General features: G+C 30.7%; 1 protein-coding gene across 4 annotated transcripts in view; it reads left to right on the top strand.

Moving 5' to 3' along the window:
• Nucleotides 1–20,321, top strand: part of LOC127708961 (lethal(2) giant larvae protein homolog 1-like) — a 44,649-nt gene extending 24,328 nt beyond the window's left edge. For 2 of the 4 annotated variants that reach the window (XM_052214177.1, XM_052214178.1), the window contains exons 10-26: nt 461–512; nt 1,024–1,193; nt 1,825–2,042; nt 2,381–2,448; nt 3,104–3,257; nt 5,345–5,673; nt 5,931–6,019; nt 6,456–6,588; nt 7,482–7,660; nt 8,219–8,502; nt 10,498–10,603; nt 11,689–11,809; nt 12,663–12,869; nt 13,163–13,297; nt 16,273–16,391; nt 17,148–17,209; nt 18,628–20,321. In XM_052214177.1, the coding sequence (XP_052070137.1) occupies nt 461–512; nt 1,024–1,193; nt 1,825–2,042; nt 2,381–2,448; nt 3,104–3,257; nt 5,345–5,673; nt 5,931–6,019; nt 6,456–6,588; nt 7,482–7,660; nt 8,219–8,502; nt 10,498–10,603; nt 11,689–11,809; nt 12,663–12,869; nt 13,163–13,297; nt 16,273–16,391; nt 17,148–17,209; nt 18,628–18,762 (2,561 nt within the window). In that variant the 3' untranslated portion in view covers nt 18,763–20,321. The remainder of the gene's footprint in view (nt 1–460; nt 513–1,023; nt 1,194–1,824; nt 2,043–2,380; nt 2,449–3,103; nt 3,258–5,344; nt 5,674–5,930; nt 6,020–6,455; nt 6,589–7,481; nt 7,661–8,218; nt 8,503–10,497; nt 10,604–11,688; nt 11,810–12,662; nt 12,870–13,162; nt 13,298–16,272; nt 16,392–17,147; nt 17,210–18,627) is intronic. The other 2 variants (XM_052214179.1, XM_052214180.1) reach the window with 2 other exon arrangements.
• Nucleotides 20,322–20,573: the final 252 nt, after the last annotated feature.

Here is a 20,573-nt window from a genome sequence, read left to right as displayed (position 1 = left end):
TTAGTTATATTAATCTAAAGATCTGTATACTTTTTGGTTTTGATTCAAAATTTAAAATTCACACACAAGATGACAGGCGTATCATGCGCTCATGGCGCAGCTGTTTATTTAGAAATCTGCCCAAATGTCTCCTTTTCAAAATGAATTTAAAGCTTGACAGCTTTCAGATATTTAAGTTGAATTAGAAATCTTACTTGTTAAGTACATGAGTGATCTGAGAAAATATCCAATTTACACATTTTGTGGTGCTTTATCTGTTGAAATAATTACTTCCCTTTGTAGCTCAGCACTGCAATGAACAAGTACTGCTTCCATGGAATGAATGTTAAATATACTGTTCTTTGGATTGGTTGTCTAGAGATAGACTGGACCTAAAGACAACATACAATTTTTTCTTGAAATTCATATTAAAAAAGCAAAAATTACATCTTAACTGAAATATTTATTTTTTTATTTGTAGGACCATTTCCTTGTAAGGCAATTAGCAAAGTTGAATGGAAAACATCGAAATCGTGAGTATTTCTCCTAATTGTTATTATGGGGCACATTGGTATATGGTACAAAATGCATAGCTGTAGAATTAAAAAAGATATATATTTGTAAAGCAAACATAAATCAGTCAATCTCAGCATCTATAAAGATAACCTCAACATTAACAATTGCTTTCCTTTTATAGCAATGAGAGAAACGCTACCATTTTATCATTGCATATGAGAGAAAAACTAAAAGATAACGGTTGAAGGACAGGTACACAAATTATAATTTCAGAAAACAGATTGAACAACACAACCCAATAAAATGTTAAAAGTTCCTGCTCCACTTGACATTAGAAATAGTCCAAATTTGATTTTCTAGAAAGAAAGGAAAAAAACAGCATAAAAAATTTCTTCTTTTACATATTTAAAGGTCTGACTTTATCCAGAAAATATAATGTGACAAACATGGCCATTTCTAATTTCATGTTTATAGTTATGAAATAATTATTCTTCGATGTATTTTTGAACATGTGAATTTTTTTTAAAGAGAGCCTTTCATCATATTTTCGGGAGGAATGCCTCGTGCTAGCTATGGAGACAAACATACAATCAGTGTTATGGAAGGATCTAACCATGTTGTGTTTGATTTTACATCTAAAGTAATAGATTTCATCACATTAGGCAGAGCTGATAGTGATGATGAGGATAACAATAGTGGTAAATATCATATATTTGTTAAATGTGTTTTCACATCCATTGCTCATCAACTTTTTTTTACCAAATTCTATGAGGGTGTGGATGGGGGTTTACAGAATAGAGAATAATGGGCAAAAAATATCAAGAATAGAGAAAAATGGACCAACAAAATAAAGAATAGAGAATAATGAGATGCTAAAATATAAAGAATAGAGAATGAAGGGCAAAAGTATAAATAATAGAGAAAAATAGTCTAAAAATTAAAGAATACAGAAATGAATTTCAAACCTGTAAAAAAAGGAATTATTATTGCTGATTATAAATGCAAGAGCTGGTTGTTGAACAAGCATGTATTGAGTGCCTTCTATGGGCATATTTCAAAGTAAATAATTTACTATTAATATTTTAGTCATAATATTATGCAGGAAGTAAAAAACTTTAGAAACATACATATTCAGAATAAATAGTGCAACTGGTTTTTAATGATTACAAATTACAATTCAGAATGTTGTGTTATCTGCTGCTACATATACGGTCGATATGATCTCCTTTTCCAGAGTAAACTATTTGTTATGTCATTTCACAATAGAAAATACTGAACTTGTTGTTTTCTATCAAAAAGTTGAATGTTAATTTACTTCTCTTCTTTTAGAACATGATGATCCACATTGTTTAATAGTTTTACTGGAAGAAGAATTGATTGTAATAGATTTAGATTCTTCTCAATGGCCAACTTTCCAGAATCCATACCTCAACAGCTTACATTCTTCACCAATTACATGCTCCCATCATGTCGCCAATGTTCCTGATCCACTCTGGCAGAAAATTGTTGATGTTGGAGAATCTCAAGCTAAAAACCATTCAAAAAGGGTATGTAAAAAATTGTTTATCACAGTTCAATATTACTGTGGTATGCTTTTGATAGGATGGACTACAGCTGTACCTGAATACAATTAGCAGTTATTCTATTATCTATATAATGTGGTTAAACCTCACAATATTTGATCATTTCTCATTGAAATGTGTGTTTTGTTTTTTTTTTAATTTAGTCACATAACATGTTACATAAAAAAATTATGCCAAAACACAATTTTATAGATACATGAAACATGTTTATAGTTAAATGCCCACATGATGGCATTTTCAACATGCTGTGACTTTATAAAACCTTGCTTTGAGTAGCCAGACAGTTTTTTACGTCTTTATAGGAATGGCCAATAAATGGAGGTAAACTAAAAGGAGCTGAAGGAATAACTAAAGATTTATTACTCACAGGGTAGGTAGAATTATTATAGAGAAATCTCAATGGATTCAGAAATCAATGGTAGATTTAGGCAGTGTGACAAAACCGTTGAAATTTAATTTTTGCAATAAAATATGTCCAAAAGAATGTTGTCTTGATCAGCTCCCTCTAACCTCTAATCCTGGAAATACAGTATGCTGTAGCAAATTCTTACTTGTTGTTTCCATAAAAAACTACTTTTAGATTATAATTTTCAGTTTAGTTGTCACTACTAATAAAAGTAAACTCACTTTCAATATAAAAATTTTACAGCTTGGTTTTATGGAAGGACATATCAAGGACTCTTGGCACAGCTGTTTACTATATATTAGTATATTTTGATAAAATATTTGGAAGATACATTTTCTTTGGAATAATTTGCTTGTAGAAATACTGTCAGGACTTTTCTAGGGGAAAAATTAAGGGTTTTTTGTGGCTTGGAATGCACTGATTTTGAATGAAATTGCACGAGTGGTTGGTTTTGAAAAAAACTGCCTGTCAACTCCATTATATTGTTGTTCTTGAATAACTCTTTAAGAAAATGTATATATTAATTTTTTTACAGGGAAGTAAATAATCATGTTACTTTTCATTATTGTCAATACCTTGAAATAATGAATTTTTATATGGTCTTTTATTTTTATGACAGACATGAGGATGGTACAGTAAAGTTCTGGGATGCTTCAGGACTATCTATGAAATTGTTGTACTCATTGTCAACAGCTACCATGTTCAGTGTGGACTTCCATCCCGGAGAACAGAGCTCTCCTGAAGTGGAAGAAGAATGGCCACCATTCAGAAAAGTAAGGTTACATAATAGATGGGTTAATCATTTAAAAGAGATAAGGGGTAATATTTTAGATACAGCAATCCAGTAACAAAGTATACAGACATTAAAGATATGTTCATTCATTGATTTTTAGTAACAAGAAAATTGCCAACCAATTTCTACCATGGATACTTGCATAATTTTTACATTTCTCAATTGAATTGGTAAGTAACTTGAAGGAATAAAGAACACATCAACAAAAAACATGATTTTTTTTTGCCGTAGTGGAGGGGGCATAAAGTTTTATCCTTGTCCGTCTGTACTTACGTACGTCCGTACATCCCTAAGTTGGTTTCCATTCTCTAACTTTAGTTTTTCTCAACCAAATGTTATGAAACTTATACACAATGCTAATTACCACAAAATACAGATCAAGTTTTGAATTTTGGTTGTGTCACTTTTACTGTTCTAGAGTTATGCCCCTTTACAAATGGAAAAATTGCTGAATTTTTCGTTTCCGTTCTGTAACTTAAGTTTGCCTCAACCAAATTTTATGAAACTTATACACAATACTTATTACCACAAAACTTTATATGATATGCAAGCGGGGGCATCATCTGTGTCCCATGGACACTTTACCCATTTATCTCTCTTTGTTATCTTTTTGAGAAAGAATTGATAGATAAAAAAAAAATTGCCAAAATTAAACTAAATTATCTAGAAAAGTAAGTCCAACAGCAATCCTAATGCATAATAAAACCAGTCAGTTTTAGTTCTAATGCAGGTTCTACTGCATCAATATATAAAATAAAGAGGGGGAGGGGAGGATGTTGACCAGAAGAATTATACATTTTGTAGGTCGTTATAGGTGGTCTTGTTTAAGTTAATAGGATCCCGCACATTTGAAAGTCGCTGGACATGAAGCAGCCATCAATCAACACATATAGTTTTTGTCAAACCTGCGACTTCTGTCACAGAAAGATCGACATAGGGATAGTGATCAGGCGGCGGCGTTAACTAACTACTTAAAAGCTTTATATTTTAGTAGGTGGAAGCCCTGGATGTTTCATGCTTTGTATAGTTTTCGTCTGTCATATGTTCATTGTCCTTGACCTCATTTCCATGGTTCAGTGACTACTTGAAAAAAAAGTCAAAAAATTTTTGTAATGTTAATTTCTCTCTTATTATTAGTAATAGGATAACTATATTTTGTATGTGTGTACCTTGCAAGGTCCTCATGTCAGTCTGACAGGTTTTATTTGACCTTGACCTCATTTTCACAGTTCATTGCTCAGTGTTGAGTTTTTGTCTGTTTTTATTAAACTATAAGCAATAGGTCAGCTATTTTTGGTGTATGGAATGATTGTAAGGTGTAAATGTTTGTCTGGCAGGTATCATCTCACCTTGACCTCATTTTCATGGTTCATTGGTCAATGTTCAGTTTTCATGATTAAGTTTGTTTCTTAGATACTATAAGCAATAGGTTAACTATATTTAATGCATAGATTGATTGTAAGGTGTACATGTTTGTCTGGCATGGTTTATCTGACATTGACCTCATTTTCATAGTTCATTGGTCAATGTTAAGTTTTCCTGGTTAAGTTTATTTCTTAAAAACTATAAGCAAAAGTTCAACTATATTTGGTGTATGGAATGGTTGTAAGGTGTATGTGTATTTCCGGTTTGGTTTATCTGACCTTGACCTCATTTTCTTGGATCATGTTATGTTTATGTGATACTTGTAGTAAAGCTTTATATTTAGGACTATCAACATAAAATCAATGGTCAGTAAAACAGGCGAGACATTTCAGCGTTCGCACTCTTGTTGAGAATATTTTCTCTCTATTTCCACCTATTTCTTTGTAAAGACTGATATTCCAATTGTGTATGCTAATGATCTCTGACTTAAAAAAATTCACCATGAGCAAAGTGTTACTAGTTTTGAATGTATAGAAGACTATTGATTGGACAATTAAAACAAAAGATCCAGGTTGGAATAGGGCATGTGTTCTCATCTCCCACTTGGAATGTAAATTTATGGATAAACCAAAAGAATGTGTATGTAAATGTAATATACCTAAATTTTTTCTTGAATTTAAAATTAAAGATCACTGTTTTCAGGTTGGAATATATGACCCATTCAGTGATGATCCTAGATTAGGCATTCAGAAAATATCCATGTGCCCTCTGAGTGAAACTTGTGTGATAGCAGGAACTGCTGGCCAAGTTTTGGTGTTACAGATGGAAAGAGAAGAACGTGAATATGAAACATCAAGCGATACTATGAACATTGTTAGTGATCGTGATAATTTTGTGTGGAAAGGACATGAAGCACTGAAACCACGGGATGGTGAAGTAAAGTATGCTGCAGGATTCCAGCCAACAGCTGTAATTCAGTTATATCCACCAGCGGCTTGCACAGCTTTGGCTTTCCATTCAGAATGGCAGTTGTAAGTTTGAATAATACAGAAAATATTATAGGTCTTTCATTGTCATTCTTTTTAAGTGAATGTTGATTTTATTTGATATGGTTTTAACTGTTTCCATTCGGAAATTCTAATTGAAAGTTTTCTCCACAATTAACTCAGATTCGACCAAAACTTGATCAGAATAGACACACAGGTTCTGATTTTAAAAAAAAAGTTTTTAAGTGCTGTATGATATTACATACTTTAAAATGGTGCTTCTTATCTTGTTTTCTTTAAAGAATGGCAGCTGGAACAGCCCATGGCTTTGCATTATTTGATTATGCTCAAAAGAAACCAGTAGCAACCAGATGTACCCTAAATCCAGATGGTAAGTTATAACGATTAACAAAACTAATCTGTATGTTTATGAGCAAGCACTCTCTCTCTCATCGTGACAGAAAGATAGATTTTACATGTAACCAACAAAGTTTCTATTTTCAATAGAAAGTAGGGTACAACTTCAGAATTATTCCTTCCATGATAAAAATTAAACAACTAATTCTGATATAGAAAATGGAATTGAAATTACACAAAAAGGCTACAAAATGATTAAATATTTTTTTTAATAGAAATAAAACACAGAAAAGTCAGGCTTATGATATTAAGAGACAAAATGATTTTGTTTTTATTTTTAAGATCTCTTGTGATTTTAGTGATACTGCTACCGTATAAGATGTGGCATTGAAGCAAGAATAAATTACATTACACATTTTTAAAGTAGAATATTTGTTTTTGTTATATATATGTTTATATTTTTATTTCAGACATGACAGGAACATCAGAAACACCTATGTCTAGAAGGAAATCTTTAAAGAAATCACTGCGAGAATCATTCCGTAGATTGAGGAGGAGGAGATCAGAAAGAAGACAAGATAAAGCTAAACCTGAACAAAAAACGTAAGCTTATGAATCATTTTGTAGAGTTAAGTTTAATTGTATTTATATAGTTAAACTGTTTTTGAAAAGTCAGATTGTTTTAGCAACTATTTTAAAACAGGATTTTTGTCTGACTTAATACTGCTGTTTTGGTCAATAATAATAAATTGACACAATGTTAAAATCTGCCATCAATCAATTATATCCTGAAGTCTGAATGATTTGCCAAAGGAAAATAAGCTACAAATAATCAAGAAATCTTTGATATTTACTAAAAAGTACTAGGTTTCTCATTTATTTTCCTATTTTGACCATCTGAGTAAAATAAAGGACAAATTGGCCATTTGTCTTCAAACAAAGTTATTCCCTCATCCTTTTTTATCGATTCTGGTAGAAAGGCAGAGATCTGAATTAGTCTATAAATGAATTACTTTTTCATCTGTGGCATTTATAAATAGAACTTCTTAGAATTATTAGACAAAGTGTTATATAGATCATAAAAGTTTTAAATAATAAGGATCCTACACCAATGAACTATTTTCTGAAGTACAAAGAATACCAGATTACCTTTAATATATTTTGACACTTTTTTGAAAGGTTAATGGTTAGAAAACTTGATGTGAAGTTTCCTTTTATGCGGTCACATTGTAATAAAATTTATAACACCTTAAATACAACACTTTTTTATAGGCCGGTTATTGACACTCAATGATACAGAAATTTTAAAAGCCTGGCTCTCAAATGTTAAACTCTTCAAACATTAAAAATCCATTTATCACCTTAAGTTTATTTAACCATGAAAACAAGCATTTCATAAGTGAAGTAGATTTTAGTTTACTTGAATGGAGAGTTGTCTCATTGGCACTCATACCACATCTTCTTATATCTATTAATAATTATTTATTACATTTCAGTGATGAAAAAGAAAAGAAATCAGATGAAGGAAGTTCATCACCATCTAAAAGTAGAGCCTCCCCTGGAGCTTCACCAGAACCACGCCCTGTAGAAAGACAAATAGAAGCTAGAAATCCAGAGGAAACCATAGGGTCTATGGTTAGGTGTTTATATTTCGCAAATACTTTCGTAACAAATGGTAAGTACTTGTAAAATGCATTTTGTTCATGACATAGTGTTGTCACTGTACTTGTTGATATGTGAAGAAATTTCTTGTTTTAAAGTAGAAGATGGCAAAAATAATTAATCTAAGACAATGCAGTAATTCCTTGTTCACTTAATAGGAAGATGAGTTTAAAGTCTATAACTTTCCAGAAGAGTGTTAATAATAATTAGCTCTTTCAGAAAAGGTGTATTTACCAGTAAAAAAGGAAAGAAAAATATTAAAAAAACTATCAAGAAACTAGTTTTATCAAATGAAGAGATTTGAAAGAATTTGTATTACATTATTCTAGCTTTAACTAAAAATTGTTCTTTGAAATGTTTAACTGTATTTCACTGCAAAAATCATTAAATAAGAAATAAATAATTGTCTACCTGATAGAAAATTTTAAAGTATGTAACAGCAAACAGTTCCAAAGATATATTCTGTATTCCCTATAACTTTCTAAATTTTGAGGTGGTAAAGAATGAATTATGCATGAAGTAAGAATCAAGACTATGCAGATATTATCATTATAGTAAATTTCATCAACAGGTACAGATAGTGCTCCATCATTATGGGTAGGAACAAATGGCGGACATGTTTATATTTATACAATGACAGTTCCAACAGAGAAAAGAAATGAATCAGATGTGATAGCAATTATTGCTAAGGAAATTAAATTAAGACATAAAGCTCCTGTAATACATATTGCTGTTGTGGACGGTAAATCTCGTGTCATACCAGATGCACTGGAAGTTGAGAATGAACGAGCTAAGGCTGCAGATTACTCAGGAGCACATCATACAGTAATAATTTGTTCTGAAGAACAACTTAAAGTAAGACTTTCATTACACATTATTTTTCTAATAAGTTAAAAATGCAGCTTCATGGTTCTTGTATAGTATGGTAGGATTATTGTACATGTATAATCTTATTGTAACAATACAGTCCAACCTTGTTGTGTCGAAAAGTCCAGGTATTTTGTCTGTTGATTCAAAGTCCTTGTTAACTCCAGTATATTTAGAAGTCCCCTCGAAGAAAAATGATCATAAGGTTACTCCAACTGATCAAACGTTTGTTGTAAGATTAATACTTGACCTCAGCAGATTGCTGCTAAGGAGCAAGTTAAAAATTTGTACATCTGTATTTTATATTTGCTTATCTTTGTAAACATCAGCTGTGAACTGTCTATTCTGTCTCGTTTATTGTCTCGCCTTGACGGAGTCAAAAAGCCAGACACAGGTATGCTGTTTCAGCGGCGGCGGCATCAACAATGTATTAGTTTGTGATTAGGTCTAGTTAATGGTGAACTACTAGTGGTAGGTCAATGATATTTGGTATGCAGTTGTATAAGCATTGGCATATCTCATTTACATGGAGATTATGACCCCGCCCCCTCAGTCATGGTTTATTGACTTTGAAACTTTTTCTTTGTTTTCATGTATTAGTTTGTGATTAGGTCAGTTTATGGGGAACCGTTAGTGGAAGGTTGATGATAATTTGTATGCAGTTGTATAAGCATTAGCACATGTCATTTCCATGGAGAATATTTGGTCCTTACCCCTCAGTCATGGTCTATTGTCTTTGAAACTTTTTCTTTGTTTTCATGTATTAGTTTGTGATTAGGTCAGTTTATGGGGAACCGTTAGTGGAAGGTTGATGATAATTTGTATGCAGTTGTATAAGCATTAGCACATGTCATTTCCATGGAGAATATTTGGTCCTTACCCCTCAGTCATGGTCTATTGACTTTGAAACTTTTGCTTAATTTTCATGTATTAGTTTATGATTAGATCAGTTTTAGATGAACCTCTAATGTTAAGTCAATGATATTTGGTATGCAAAAGTTTCATATCCATGGAGATTATATAACCCCACCCCCTCATTATGGTACATTGACTTTGAAACTTTTACATAGTTTACAAGTTAATGTTTGTGTTTAGGTTTGTTTAAAGGGAACGACTTATGAAAAGTCAATGGTATTTGGTATGCAGTTGGTAAGCATTGGCACATCTCATTTCCTTGGAGATTGTTTATCCCTGTACCTTCAGTCATGGTTCATTGAACTTTGAATATTTGCATAACTTACATGTTAAAGTATTGCTATTTTAATTTCAACATTTGCATTATCAAAATAACAAATAGGCGAGACATATCTCTGTGTTAATAGTTTATTATGAAATAAATCATTATACCCCCGCTTTAAAAAAGTGGGGTATACTGTTTTACCTCTGTCTGTCTGTCCATCCGTCAGTCCTTCAAGTCCGTCCTTCCGTCCCATGAATATTTTTCTCAGGAACTACATTACAAGGATTTCTGAAATCTGGTTTCAGGGTTTATATAAGTCAGCTTTACCGTGTGATGCATTTTCAGATTCATCACTTGACAACTTCCTGTTTACCGAACACTTACATATTTTTACACTATTAAAATTATCCATTTGTGGCGGGGGTATCATCAGTGAGCAGTAGCTCGCAGTTTCACTTGTTTTATACTGCATGACGATGCATATGGTTTGGGATACTAAATATGTTTTCTGCCATTACATATGCTGACAACACAAGGTACAATATTGAAATGGTACAATCTGATGTACTTTCAACTTTGGATGAGTCGAATAGTTATGTCAGGTCACTTCGACTTATCATGGTTCGACTGTATTTGATAAACACACAAATGAATTCTTTCTTTGTTACCCTTTGTAGGCATTGATGAGGTATTCTATTAGAGAACAATGATTTGTACATACTAATTTGGATATGCTCAATCATCAGGTAATATTCACCTTCTTAAACTTATTAAAAATTTCTTTTTTTTCTCTCTCTTTTCAGATTTTTACATTACCACATTTGAAGGCTAAATTAAAGTACAAAGTAACAGCTTTAGATGGTTCTAGAATTAGAAAAGTAGCTTTTATTAATTTTAGGAGTAAAAGTGGTAAGTTTCTTTGACTGTGATATGAAGGTTGGCATATAAGACAATAGTTCTATGTTCAGCACAATAATATACTCTCTGAAATTTAGAAATTACCATGGACATGATGGAGGAAAGTCCCTAGAATGAGCTGGATTTCTGAAAGTTTTCAGATATATTTGAATTTCACTCACTTCATTACTTTCTCAGGTGAAAGTGATAATTTGACATTAGAATAGGCTGCATATGATCTCACTTTCTGTATTGACTGATACTGTTTGATATTTTTTTGGTGTTTAATAACCATGGACACACACCAAAAAAATAGAAAGGAAAGCAATAAAAAAGAAACAAAATGTCTCGCAGTTCTGATAAATGTTTATCACAATCCAATATATTCACATTGTCAGAGAGTGAAAATAGAATTCTTGGTTTTTTGTCTTAAGAATTTTGTGAAAGTCAAAACTTAAGTTTTTGAGGTTAACTTGAAATTTCCTGGAAAAAAAATCAATAATTTTATTTATTGATATATCTTTACATTTGCAGACATGCTTCTGTAATCGATTTATGAAAATATAATTTGAATTATATATTTGCATCGTTTTGATTTTGCAGTCTGAAAATCTACTTTAAGTTAAATGTAAAATTATAAATTTTCAATTGAGGGGCTCGGTGGCCAAGTGGTCTAAGTAGTCAAACTACTGTATCACTAGCCTGTCAACACTGAGGATGTGAGTTCGAATCCCGTGGCAGGCGCGGTCGACTCCAACCTTAATTGACTAGGATTGTCAGTTTTCCTACTGATGGTCGGTTGTTCTCTCCGGGCATTCCGGCTTCCTCCACCAATAAAAACTGACCGCCACGAAATTGCACAATAGTGTTGAAAGTGGCGTAAAACACCAATAAATAAATAATAAAAAAAATTTCAATTGCAGAATATAAGTAATCTGTGGATTCAGGCTTCAATCCATTGAATGTGTTGTGCATTATTTTTAAAGTTATGAAATTAAGTGATCTGGGATGTGTAGTATATGAAGGCCATTTGATTTGTTAATTTGATATTTTTATAGAAATATTACAATGGTTTTATGTTTTTTTTTAAATTTCAGATGAAAATTATAATGAATTTGACATCGCCTGTTTAACCAATTTAGGAGATTTAAGTGTACATACTGTTAATTCATTAAGGCAGCAATTAGTAGCATCAGCTCTAAAAAGAGAAGACATAACGTAAGTGATTATTATGTGAACAAATAAACTACAACAAGGAATTCTCTATGAAAGGCAGACTGATATTTTACCACCATAAAAAGTCTTGAAAATTTGTAAAAAATACAGAAAGTTCTAACAATATCGGGATTCATATTGGGTGTCTGTCTGGAAAAGCATTTTTGTTATCCACACTCCAATGGAAAAGAGGGCGATGGTATAATATTTTCTGTCACATTTTTCTCAGCAACTACAATTCATAGCTTCATGATATATGGCACCAAGCTTCATTTGGTTATGACTTACCATGTGACATGTTTTTATTTCCTTTCATTCTTTTAATTCCCATTTGCTGAAAACTTGTATCTTTTAAAATGTCATCCACACAAATGAAATTTTTGTCACATTATTCTCACCAACTACAAGTCATAACTTCTTGAAATATGCAGTGTTACAACAAACAATATTTCCCTGTACATTTTGTGTTGAATAGGCTCTAAAATTGTTTTCTTTTAAAGCTGTTGTGTATTGAGTATCCTTGAAAAGTCACCAAATTTCAATGTGAATAATTCTGAAAAATATAGACATTCTTGAAATAAATAAAATGATTCTTCAGGCACATCTAGACTTTGCACATTGTCACATTGAATATATATTGTGTCATTGAAGATTTAAAAAATTTTCCTTAAAAAAAACCACTCAGGGCTCATACCACTTCAGAATCAGTAGGTGAAGTCAATTCTCTTTTTGAAACTGACCGAGAGAAGTGATGGTATTTTTGTTTACTTTTGGATCAGGATTAAAAAGAAAATGTTGTTTCTTTAGAGAATGATATGATGTGAATTATTAAGTAATATTTAATTTTGCCTTTCAGAGGAATTTCATCATTCATTTTTACCAAGCATGGTCAGGGATTTTACTTATTATCATCATCAGAGTATGCAAGAGTGACATTGTCATCACGGAATGTTACAGAACCAAACTGTACGGTAGAACTGAAAGACGGCATGAGACCAGAGCCAGAACCTGAACCTGAAGTTGTTGTTGAACCTCAGAAGGAAGAGGCTGAGGAGAAAAAAGAGTATGTGAAAAATTCAAAGCTTGCATGCTCTGTACACAAGAAAATATAAATATTTGGAAATAGTATAAGTGCTTACCAATATATTCATGTAAATCTAAAAAATATAACAAAAAAAGCACTTGATAGTAAAAATTTAAGTGGTCAGTTTTTTGTTGTTGTTAAAGATAACTGATGCATTTTTTTATCCATTAAAACATAAAAAAAAACATTTTGTATAAAGAAAAATACTGATAAAAATGTGAAATTAAAAAAAAATCAAGGAAATAAAAAAGAAGCATATTTTCTGTTAACAGAGAAGAAGGTGGTCTAACCCCAGACGATCGGTATAATAGTGGAGATATTGCCGAAGCTTTGAATGAATCACAGTTGAACGACTCACAAGCCAACACAACCGTTGAAGGGGAAGTAACACAAGACAGCATACAAGTGTTAGTATTAAACCATTAATGCACAGGTTTAAATGCAGAAATTCTCAGACAATAAGTGATTTATCTTCAGAAGGAAATTGATATATTTGGAAATTAAAACGAGGGGAAATACTAAATGACTGCAACATTTTAAAATATTTATGGTTTTTACATTTTAATGGTTTTATTTTTTAATTAAGATTCAAAGACTTTTTTATTGACAAATGTTTTTCAAATCTGTGTAGTATTTAAACATTTTGAGTGCAGTTTTTGTAAGTTATTTGAATTTTTGAAAATTTTATACTAGGAGTGAAAAAAAAATATTTGAGAATTGAGCTTGACATTTAAAGACTTGAAAAGGTTTTAAACACTTAATACTTCTGAAATGTAAATTTACTGGTCTGGCTAATAAAAATCATTATTATGTAGTCTTGTGATACTTACCTAACATAATGTTTATACTTTTGTTGATTTAAGTTTTTTATTAAATCACAAATTATATGTAATAGCATGCTTTTGTTGGCAGTCATTATTGGATTTTTTCCCCCCTTTGTAGGTTACAAGAGCGCAATTATTTGTTTATATTTTACCGGCAAGTTTTTTACCACAAGATGGTACTCAGAATAGAATCCTGTACGGCTTCTGATTGGATGATACAGAATTGGAATTACTTTTAATCGAAAGCTTATCCTATTAGGTTTTAAAAATCCAGAAAATCAAATTCACATTTTGCAAAGTATAGAAAATATCTTCCATTTCTGCACGTCAGGGCCATTAAAAATATGCCTTTTTCATTAAGCGAAAAAAATAGAAGATCTTTTTCAACTGCATTTTAAGTCAATTTTTGCCGCATGACCATATATATTTTTTTGGTTGTCATGCAACACTGGCATTTCTAGTAACAGGAACTGCTACCTGTTTTTCCCTAGTTTGTGTAGTCTTCGAGAAAAAAAATACGGAACACCACTGGTACCCTATGGAAAATGCATTACGAATAATTGTGCTCTTGTAAGGAAATTTTTATTAATATATCATTGGATTACTCCCCTTCCCACATTTTGGTGATGGATGTAGTTAATTACCTTTGCTTGAAACACCACTTCCCCTTTTGTAAAGAGGACAATACTAACATTTTTGTTTGCTAAGATTTAAATTCCTAATGAATTGGTAGACTACTACATGATTCCTGGTGTATTAAATATATAGAATAAATGTATTGCTTTAGTGATGCATATTGGTGGTAGAACTAACATATGTGTGATTCATTCGCTTCTGCAATTACTTTGCTTATTGTTTATTATTCTTAAATACAATCTGCTTTTTAATGAAATATTTACCAGGCATGTTTAAAATAAAAGTGTTTTATATTCAGCATCTGAAGAAAGGCAACATATCTTTGTATACTTAATTTTCTATAATTATATTTTTACTTGGGCCAAATAAAAATATATGTGTGGTTCCAGTTACATCCATTAAAAAAAAAATAGGTTGTTAGGTTCAAATTTTTTAATTTTTTTTTTAATGCATTGTTTAAATTCGGGGGGAATCTTGTTTTCACTGAATCTGGTTCCGTTATTGTATATGCCCCTACTGGAATTTGGCCATTGTCTGTTTGGTTGTAAAAATAAACAGATGTTTTACATTTTTAGTTAATTTTGTTGCATACTGTTAACAATTTTTTTGATTTTTTAGTCGTAGTGCATACTTCTAATGGAAATGCAGAAGACAGAAGTCTGAATTTTATTAATGAAGTTTACATTCCACAAAATGGGATTGTTCAAAATTTATTTTTAAGAAATGCAAAAAAGGTCTAGGGTTGGTCAGGTAACTGGAACATCACATATATTTTTATTTGGCCTTAGGTTTTGTTGATTTTGAAAAATCTTTCATTAGAAATTTATCTAAAGATGTAGGTCAAAAATTCATTTGTATGGCAGCACCAACCCAGCTCTTTACTTATAAGAAAAATAATGTAAGATATGTAACATTTTTCACAATTTGGGTTAGATATTATTGTGATAATATTTTGCATTTGGCATTTTGTCAAAATTAGCTCAAAACATTGATAAAGTGTTATTGGCTTGCCAAAAATTAGTCTTATACAGGTTATGATGTAAACGATAAACATTTAATTACATTTTTTATCAATGAAATGAGATCAAATTGAACTAAGAAAATCAAGTTGTTATTTTTATACGCCCGTTTACGGGATGTATTTTTGTATACTGTTGTCTGTCCGTCCGTTGTCAACATGTTGGACAATAACTCGAAAACCCTTTAACCAATTTGCATGAAACTTTGATGAATTGTTTATATATCTCTTAAAGTGAGCTCCCTTTTGATTTTCCAGTTTTCAGACAATAACTCAAAACTGATTTGAGCAGTTTTCATGAAACTTTGGTGAATTGCGATTTTTATAAATTATAGATTTAAGTTTCCGAGTTATGGGTTTTATTCATTAAAAAAAGGTGATTTTCCAGTTTTAGGACAATAACTTAAAAGTGCTTTGAGCAATTTTCATGAAACTTTGGAGACTGCTTTATATCTATTAGAATAACCTCCCTTTAGTTTTTTATAAATTTCTTAATGACATTAAGGAGTTGTGGAACTTTATTCTTTGAAAAAGCGATGGGCGTATCATGCACTCATGGCGCAGCTCTTTATTAATCTTTGTTTTGAAGGAAAAAATTGCTGCAGAATGGGTCAGAAAATTTAATTTCTGGCTGTAAATTGTATAGCATCAACTAGAGTATTCATAAATTACATCTCAACCAATCAGAATGTGCAAAATAATGTTCCCATAATACAAGTCACAAATTACATCTCAATTAATCAGAATGTTCAAACTGATGATGTTCCCATCATGCAAAAGCATTTCTCATTGGGTTATTCACAAAATTAAAAGCTTGGTATCTTCGATGAGTTCTTTTTTTCTTACTTATATTATTGAATACAGTTGAATTTTTTTTTTTAAAAGAACATATTTTTATCTTTAGACTACAGGATAGTTCAGTGGTAGAATCAACAACATTAATCACTACATCTGAGACAACAGTAGTTACAACAACAGAGGAGACAGTAACACACACAGTAACAGCTGGTGGGGATGGTCCAGGTGGGTTAATCACTTTTACATGTTTGTTTTGTGGTATTACTTTTTAGCTTTCCTTATATCCTTGGTTATATATGCTTTCAACTAAATATCTTGCAGTAGCTGTTGAATTGTAAGCAATTATGTAAATTTATACTGTAACTATTTTGATATACAGAACTTTTAAATTTTGGATTTATATACTAAAAGATTTATTTTTCAAAATTTTACATGGCTATGTTTACTGCACGAATTTTAGAAAAGAAATTTTTTGTCAAACTATTCTTTGCATTTAGTTGTTAAAGCCTCAACCTTTTCATGCATTAAAAACATCACACCACATCTTTACAATTTCAACAGCATGACCTTAATGCTCTTGTCTATTGCACGGTAATAAGTCTTAAGGTATACTCAAAACTCTCAATAACTGGAATCAATATTATAGAAAGCTAAGTTAAATATTATGATGTATATTTAGAACCTTTGCATGTCAGTAATTCTTGAGAAAGGAAGACTTGGAAACACTATAGTCATTGCAATTTCTTATTCCATTGAGCATGCTAGCAACTGTTGGAATATTCTAAAATTTTCTATACATGCTAAGGAAGAGCATGCTAAGCAATAGTTAAATTATCTCCAGTTACTAAAGCCTGCTCGAATAGAGCATGCTATTCTGTTGCTAAATCATTACCATTTTGATTTCTTTTATATCTTTTTCGAAAACAAGTCTTTAGCTTATTTCATTATGTTAATGTTTTTTTATTTATGTTGTCCCAACAGAATCAGTCAATATTGATGATGACACGAAATCTACACAGCCGATTGTTACTACTACAACACAGGTGAGAAGAGGGACAACTCTTGTGGCAAACCTTTCTGGTGGTAGAACTTCTTAATATCTGAAATTCTGCTGTAATCTCTCAATATTTATGTACCTTTTAGATGTCCTAACTTTTTTTATTTGTTCATTTTCATGTTTAGTTTGCAGTGAGTTAATGCTTTAATAGTATACTTGTCCTCAGTTTGCATCTGTCCATGTATAAACTAAAAATCATAAAAATATGTAAAGCTAGTTATTAAGCATACATATTGGTATCAGACTAATCATGAATTTGTCCACCATATAAGCAAGTTAAATTTTTTTTTTTAATATAGAACAGTGTTATATTGTTGTGAGTTTAAATTTTGTTTTTTGAAAAAAAGATTTTCTGAAATATTGAAGATATTCTATTGAAATGAAATGTGATCACTTTAAAGCTCAATGTTGTTCTTTCAAATCTGAAAGGAGTGTCTTAAGAGAGTATGTCACTCTTCCACCGCATATTTCATTGTAAGACAAGATTTTCACTTTTATAAATATAAACAGTATATATACATAAACTAGGAAATTTATATATACATTCTACCACTGCAGCAAGTATGATACAGTATTACTCACCTCGAGACACTTAAATTTTTATACTTAAGGCTTGCTGAGCTTTTTAAATATTAAAATTTTAGGTGTCAAGAGTGGAGAAATATCGTATTGCCCGAGATGTGGAATCTGTTTCTCCAATGATTTTAAAATATGGAGACAAAATTTATCTTTCTTTTTTTAATGATCTGCCAATAGATGTGTTCTTACCATGTGACGTCATCAGGCATGGTCGCCTTTTTTTCACGACGTCACAATAGAAATTTCAGAAGAAAGCAAGAAAATTTGATGTCATCATTGAATTTGAACTTATGAGGAACTAAGATCAAACAAACCACACATTGTATAAAAAAGAATAATAATCAACCACCTCTCTAGAAAAGTATAAATTGGTTAAGAATTGAAAAAAAAAAATTTATTACCATTATTATGTATTTTACATATTTAATCCATTACTGCAATTTGATAATCCTTTACATGCTTAAGCTTTGCCAACAAATGCCTATAAATTTTGTTGTCTATGTTCAGTTGGTATTTTATGGCAGATCTCTTTCATAGATCTTATATCTGTTCCATACATGCTTCACATTACTCCACTTAATATTTGTGGAGTATTACATGGTATGGGAGTGAACAAATATGAAGTCTTAGTCGAAAACAATGAAAGTGCTATTTAAACATATTAAAAAAAGGTTGCAGTTTGAAATTCAAAATATTTGGGGTTGGAAATATGGCAAAATACATTTCATTGTACAAAATTCATGCAGACTTTCAAACATAGCTTAAGTAAATAATTTAACAATATGTAATGCACAGGTTTCACTGTAGATTTTTTTTTTGTTACAGGTAATAACTGATGTAAATGAAGTTCATGATAAAATAATTGAATTGAAGATAACAGAAGATGATGCCGCTCTTGCAAAGAAAAATCTACAAGATGCAGAACAGGTGATTTCAACCGAGGCTCCAGTTGTCAGTTAGACTGTAATGCTAAGGCTTGCCTGTAAACATGGGGCCAACGATAAAATGGCAATAATTCACACTTATATTGTGGACAATTAGGAAGAGAAATTTAAGTATCACGGACTATCTATGTTTAAGTTGTGCTTAAGCTTGTTTAAAAGGACATTTTTGACTATTGTCAAGTTATTTTAAGAATCATTCCAAGATTATTATACTTATTTATGAAACTGCAACTGCTACTGTGTAATGTGAAATAGTGTGATTTTTTTTGTCAGATGTTAAATGCTTAGCCTGGTTTTTTGTCAGTGTTATTAAAAAGTGTACATAGAAAAGTATGACACCTACATGTACTAAGTACTGCTTGGAGGAAGATATTTGGTTTAGATACTATTTTATATTTGTCTTCCAAGTTCAACTGCATAATAAGTAGAAAAGAAAGATGTTTAAATTTTGTTATCTTAGATTTTTACATTATTTAGACATTTTATTGGGATAGGGATTTACTTGTGGTTGTGGTGTTTTTTTGTCAAGATTGAAACCAATAAATTTTTTTTTTCAAACTAGTGCAATGTAGTATAGAATTTTTTAAAATCTTTTTTATTCCAAGCTTATTCTCAGACATACATACACATTTTTATAGGCATTACAAAGTACAGGCAAATTATTGCTGTTTTCTTTACCATGGAAATAATAAGAAGAAAATATAAATTGACCTTTAAGGCATTATCATGTATTTTGTGTAATAATTATTTTATGATCGTAAAGTATGTATTAAAAAATAATAAATTTATTAAATAAGATTTGTAAGCTACTTTAATATTACCAAAATTGAATTAGTACTGAATGACTATTCATTATAATTATTTAATAATAATAAAGGTTGTACTTTCAATAATTTATATGATTATATCTTGTTTGTAAATCTTCGTTACATCAGTTCAAAAGTTTCAGTATTAAAATGAAAAGTTTTTGAGCATACAAAGCAGGACTGCATTATAGATTAATGAGATTTGAACACTGGTAAATTATCATTCAATTTGCCTCTTATTTAGTAGAGTGTAGAGCTTTTGTAAAAATGAAGAATAATTTTTACATTTGTGAAATGTTTGTATTGATGTTTTTGATGAAATAGGTTGTGTACCAATTTAATAGTTATTTTAATCTATTTGCTAAAACTAGATTTTTAAAAAATCATGTGATTAAGAATTTTATATTTTTAATTGCTTCAGTACTGTTTCCTATGCATTTTATGATAGCTTTTTGTCTGTGTTAAGTTGAGAACTACATGTTTTATGTGCCTGTCTAAATATATGGTTGTTTCTTGTTGAAGTAGTGCAAAGAACAATTTTTTGAAATTTTATGCATATTTCAGAAGAAAATGAAAACAGAAGAAAAATTATGATTCATATTTTTGTGATACATTATTAGATTAAGTTGACCATCATTTTAGACCAAAGAAAGCTATAGAGCTTTTAATGATCCATCCATTTTATTTTCATAAAGCTTTTTTCATGATGTGTATCATGTACATGATATTGTATAGAAACATCTCACTACTAATAAAATGTATAAATTGTTTCAGTTTTCATTTCTTGTGTCTTTAAAATAAAGCATCAAAGATACCAGGCTATAATTTAGTACACAAGATGTGTGTTTCGTCTACAAAATGCTCATTAGTGACGCTCGAATAAAAAAGTTAATAAAAGATCAAATCAAGTACAAAATTGAAGAGCATTAAGGACCTAAAATTTCAAAAGGTTTTGCCAAATACAGCTTATGTGATCTATTCCTTGAGTAGAAAATCCTTAGTAATCGAACCATAGTGTGCA

The sequence above is a fragment of the Mytilus californianus genome, unplaced genomic scaffold, assembly GCF_021869535.1.
Source record: "Mytilus californianus isolate M0D057914Y unplaced genomic scaffold, xbMytCali1.0.p SCAF_7, whole genome shotgun sequence".
NCBI classification, from domain to species: Eukaryota; Metazoa; Mollusca; class Bivalvia; order Mytilida; family Mytilidae; genus Mytilus; species Mytilus californianus.
Note: the sequence above shows the minus strand (reverse complement) of the source record. Positions and strands in the feature narration are given on the sequence as shown.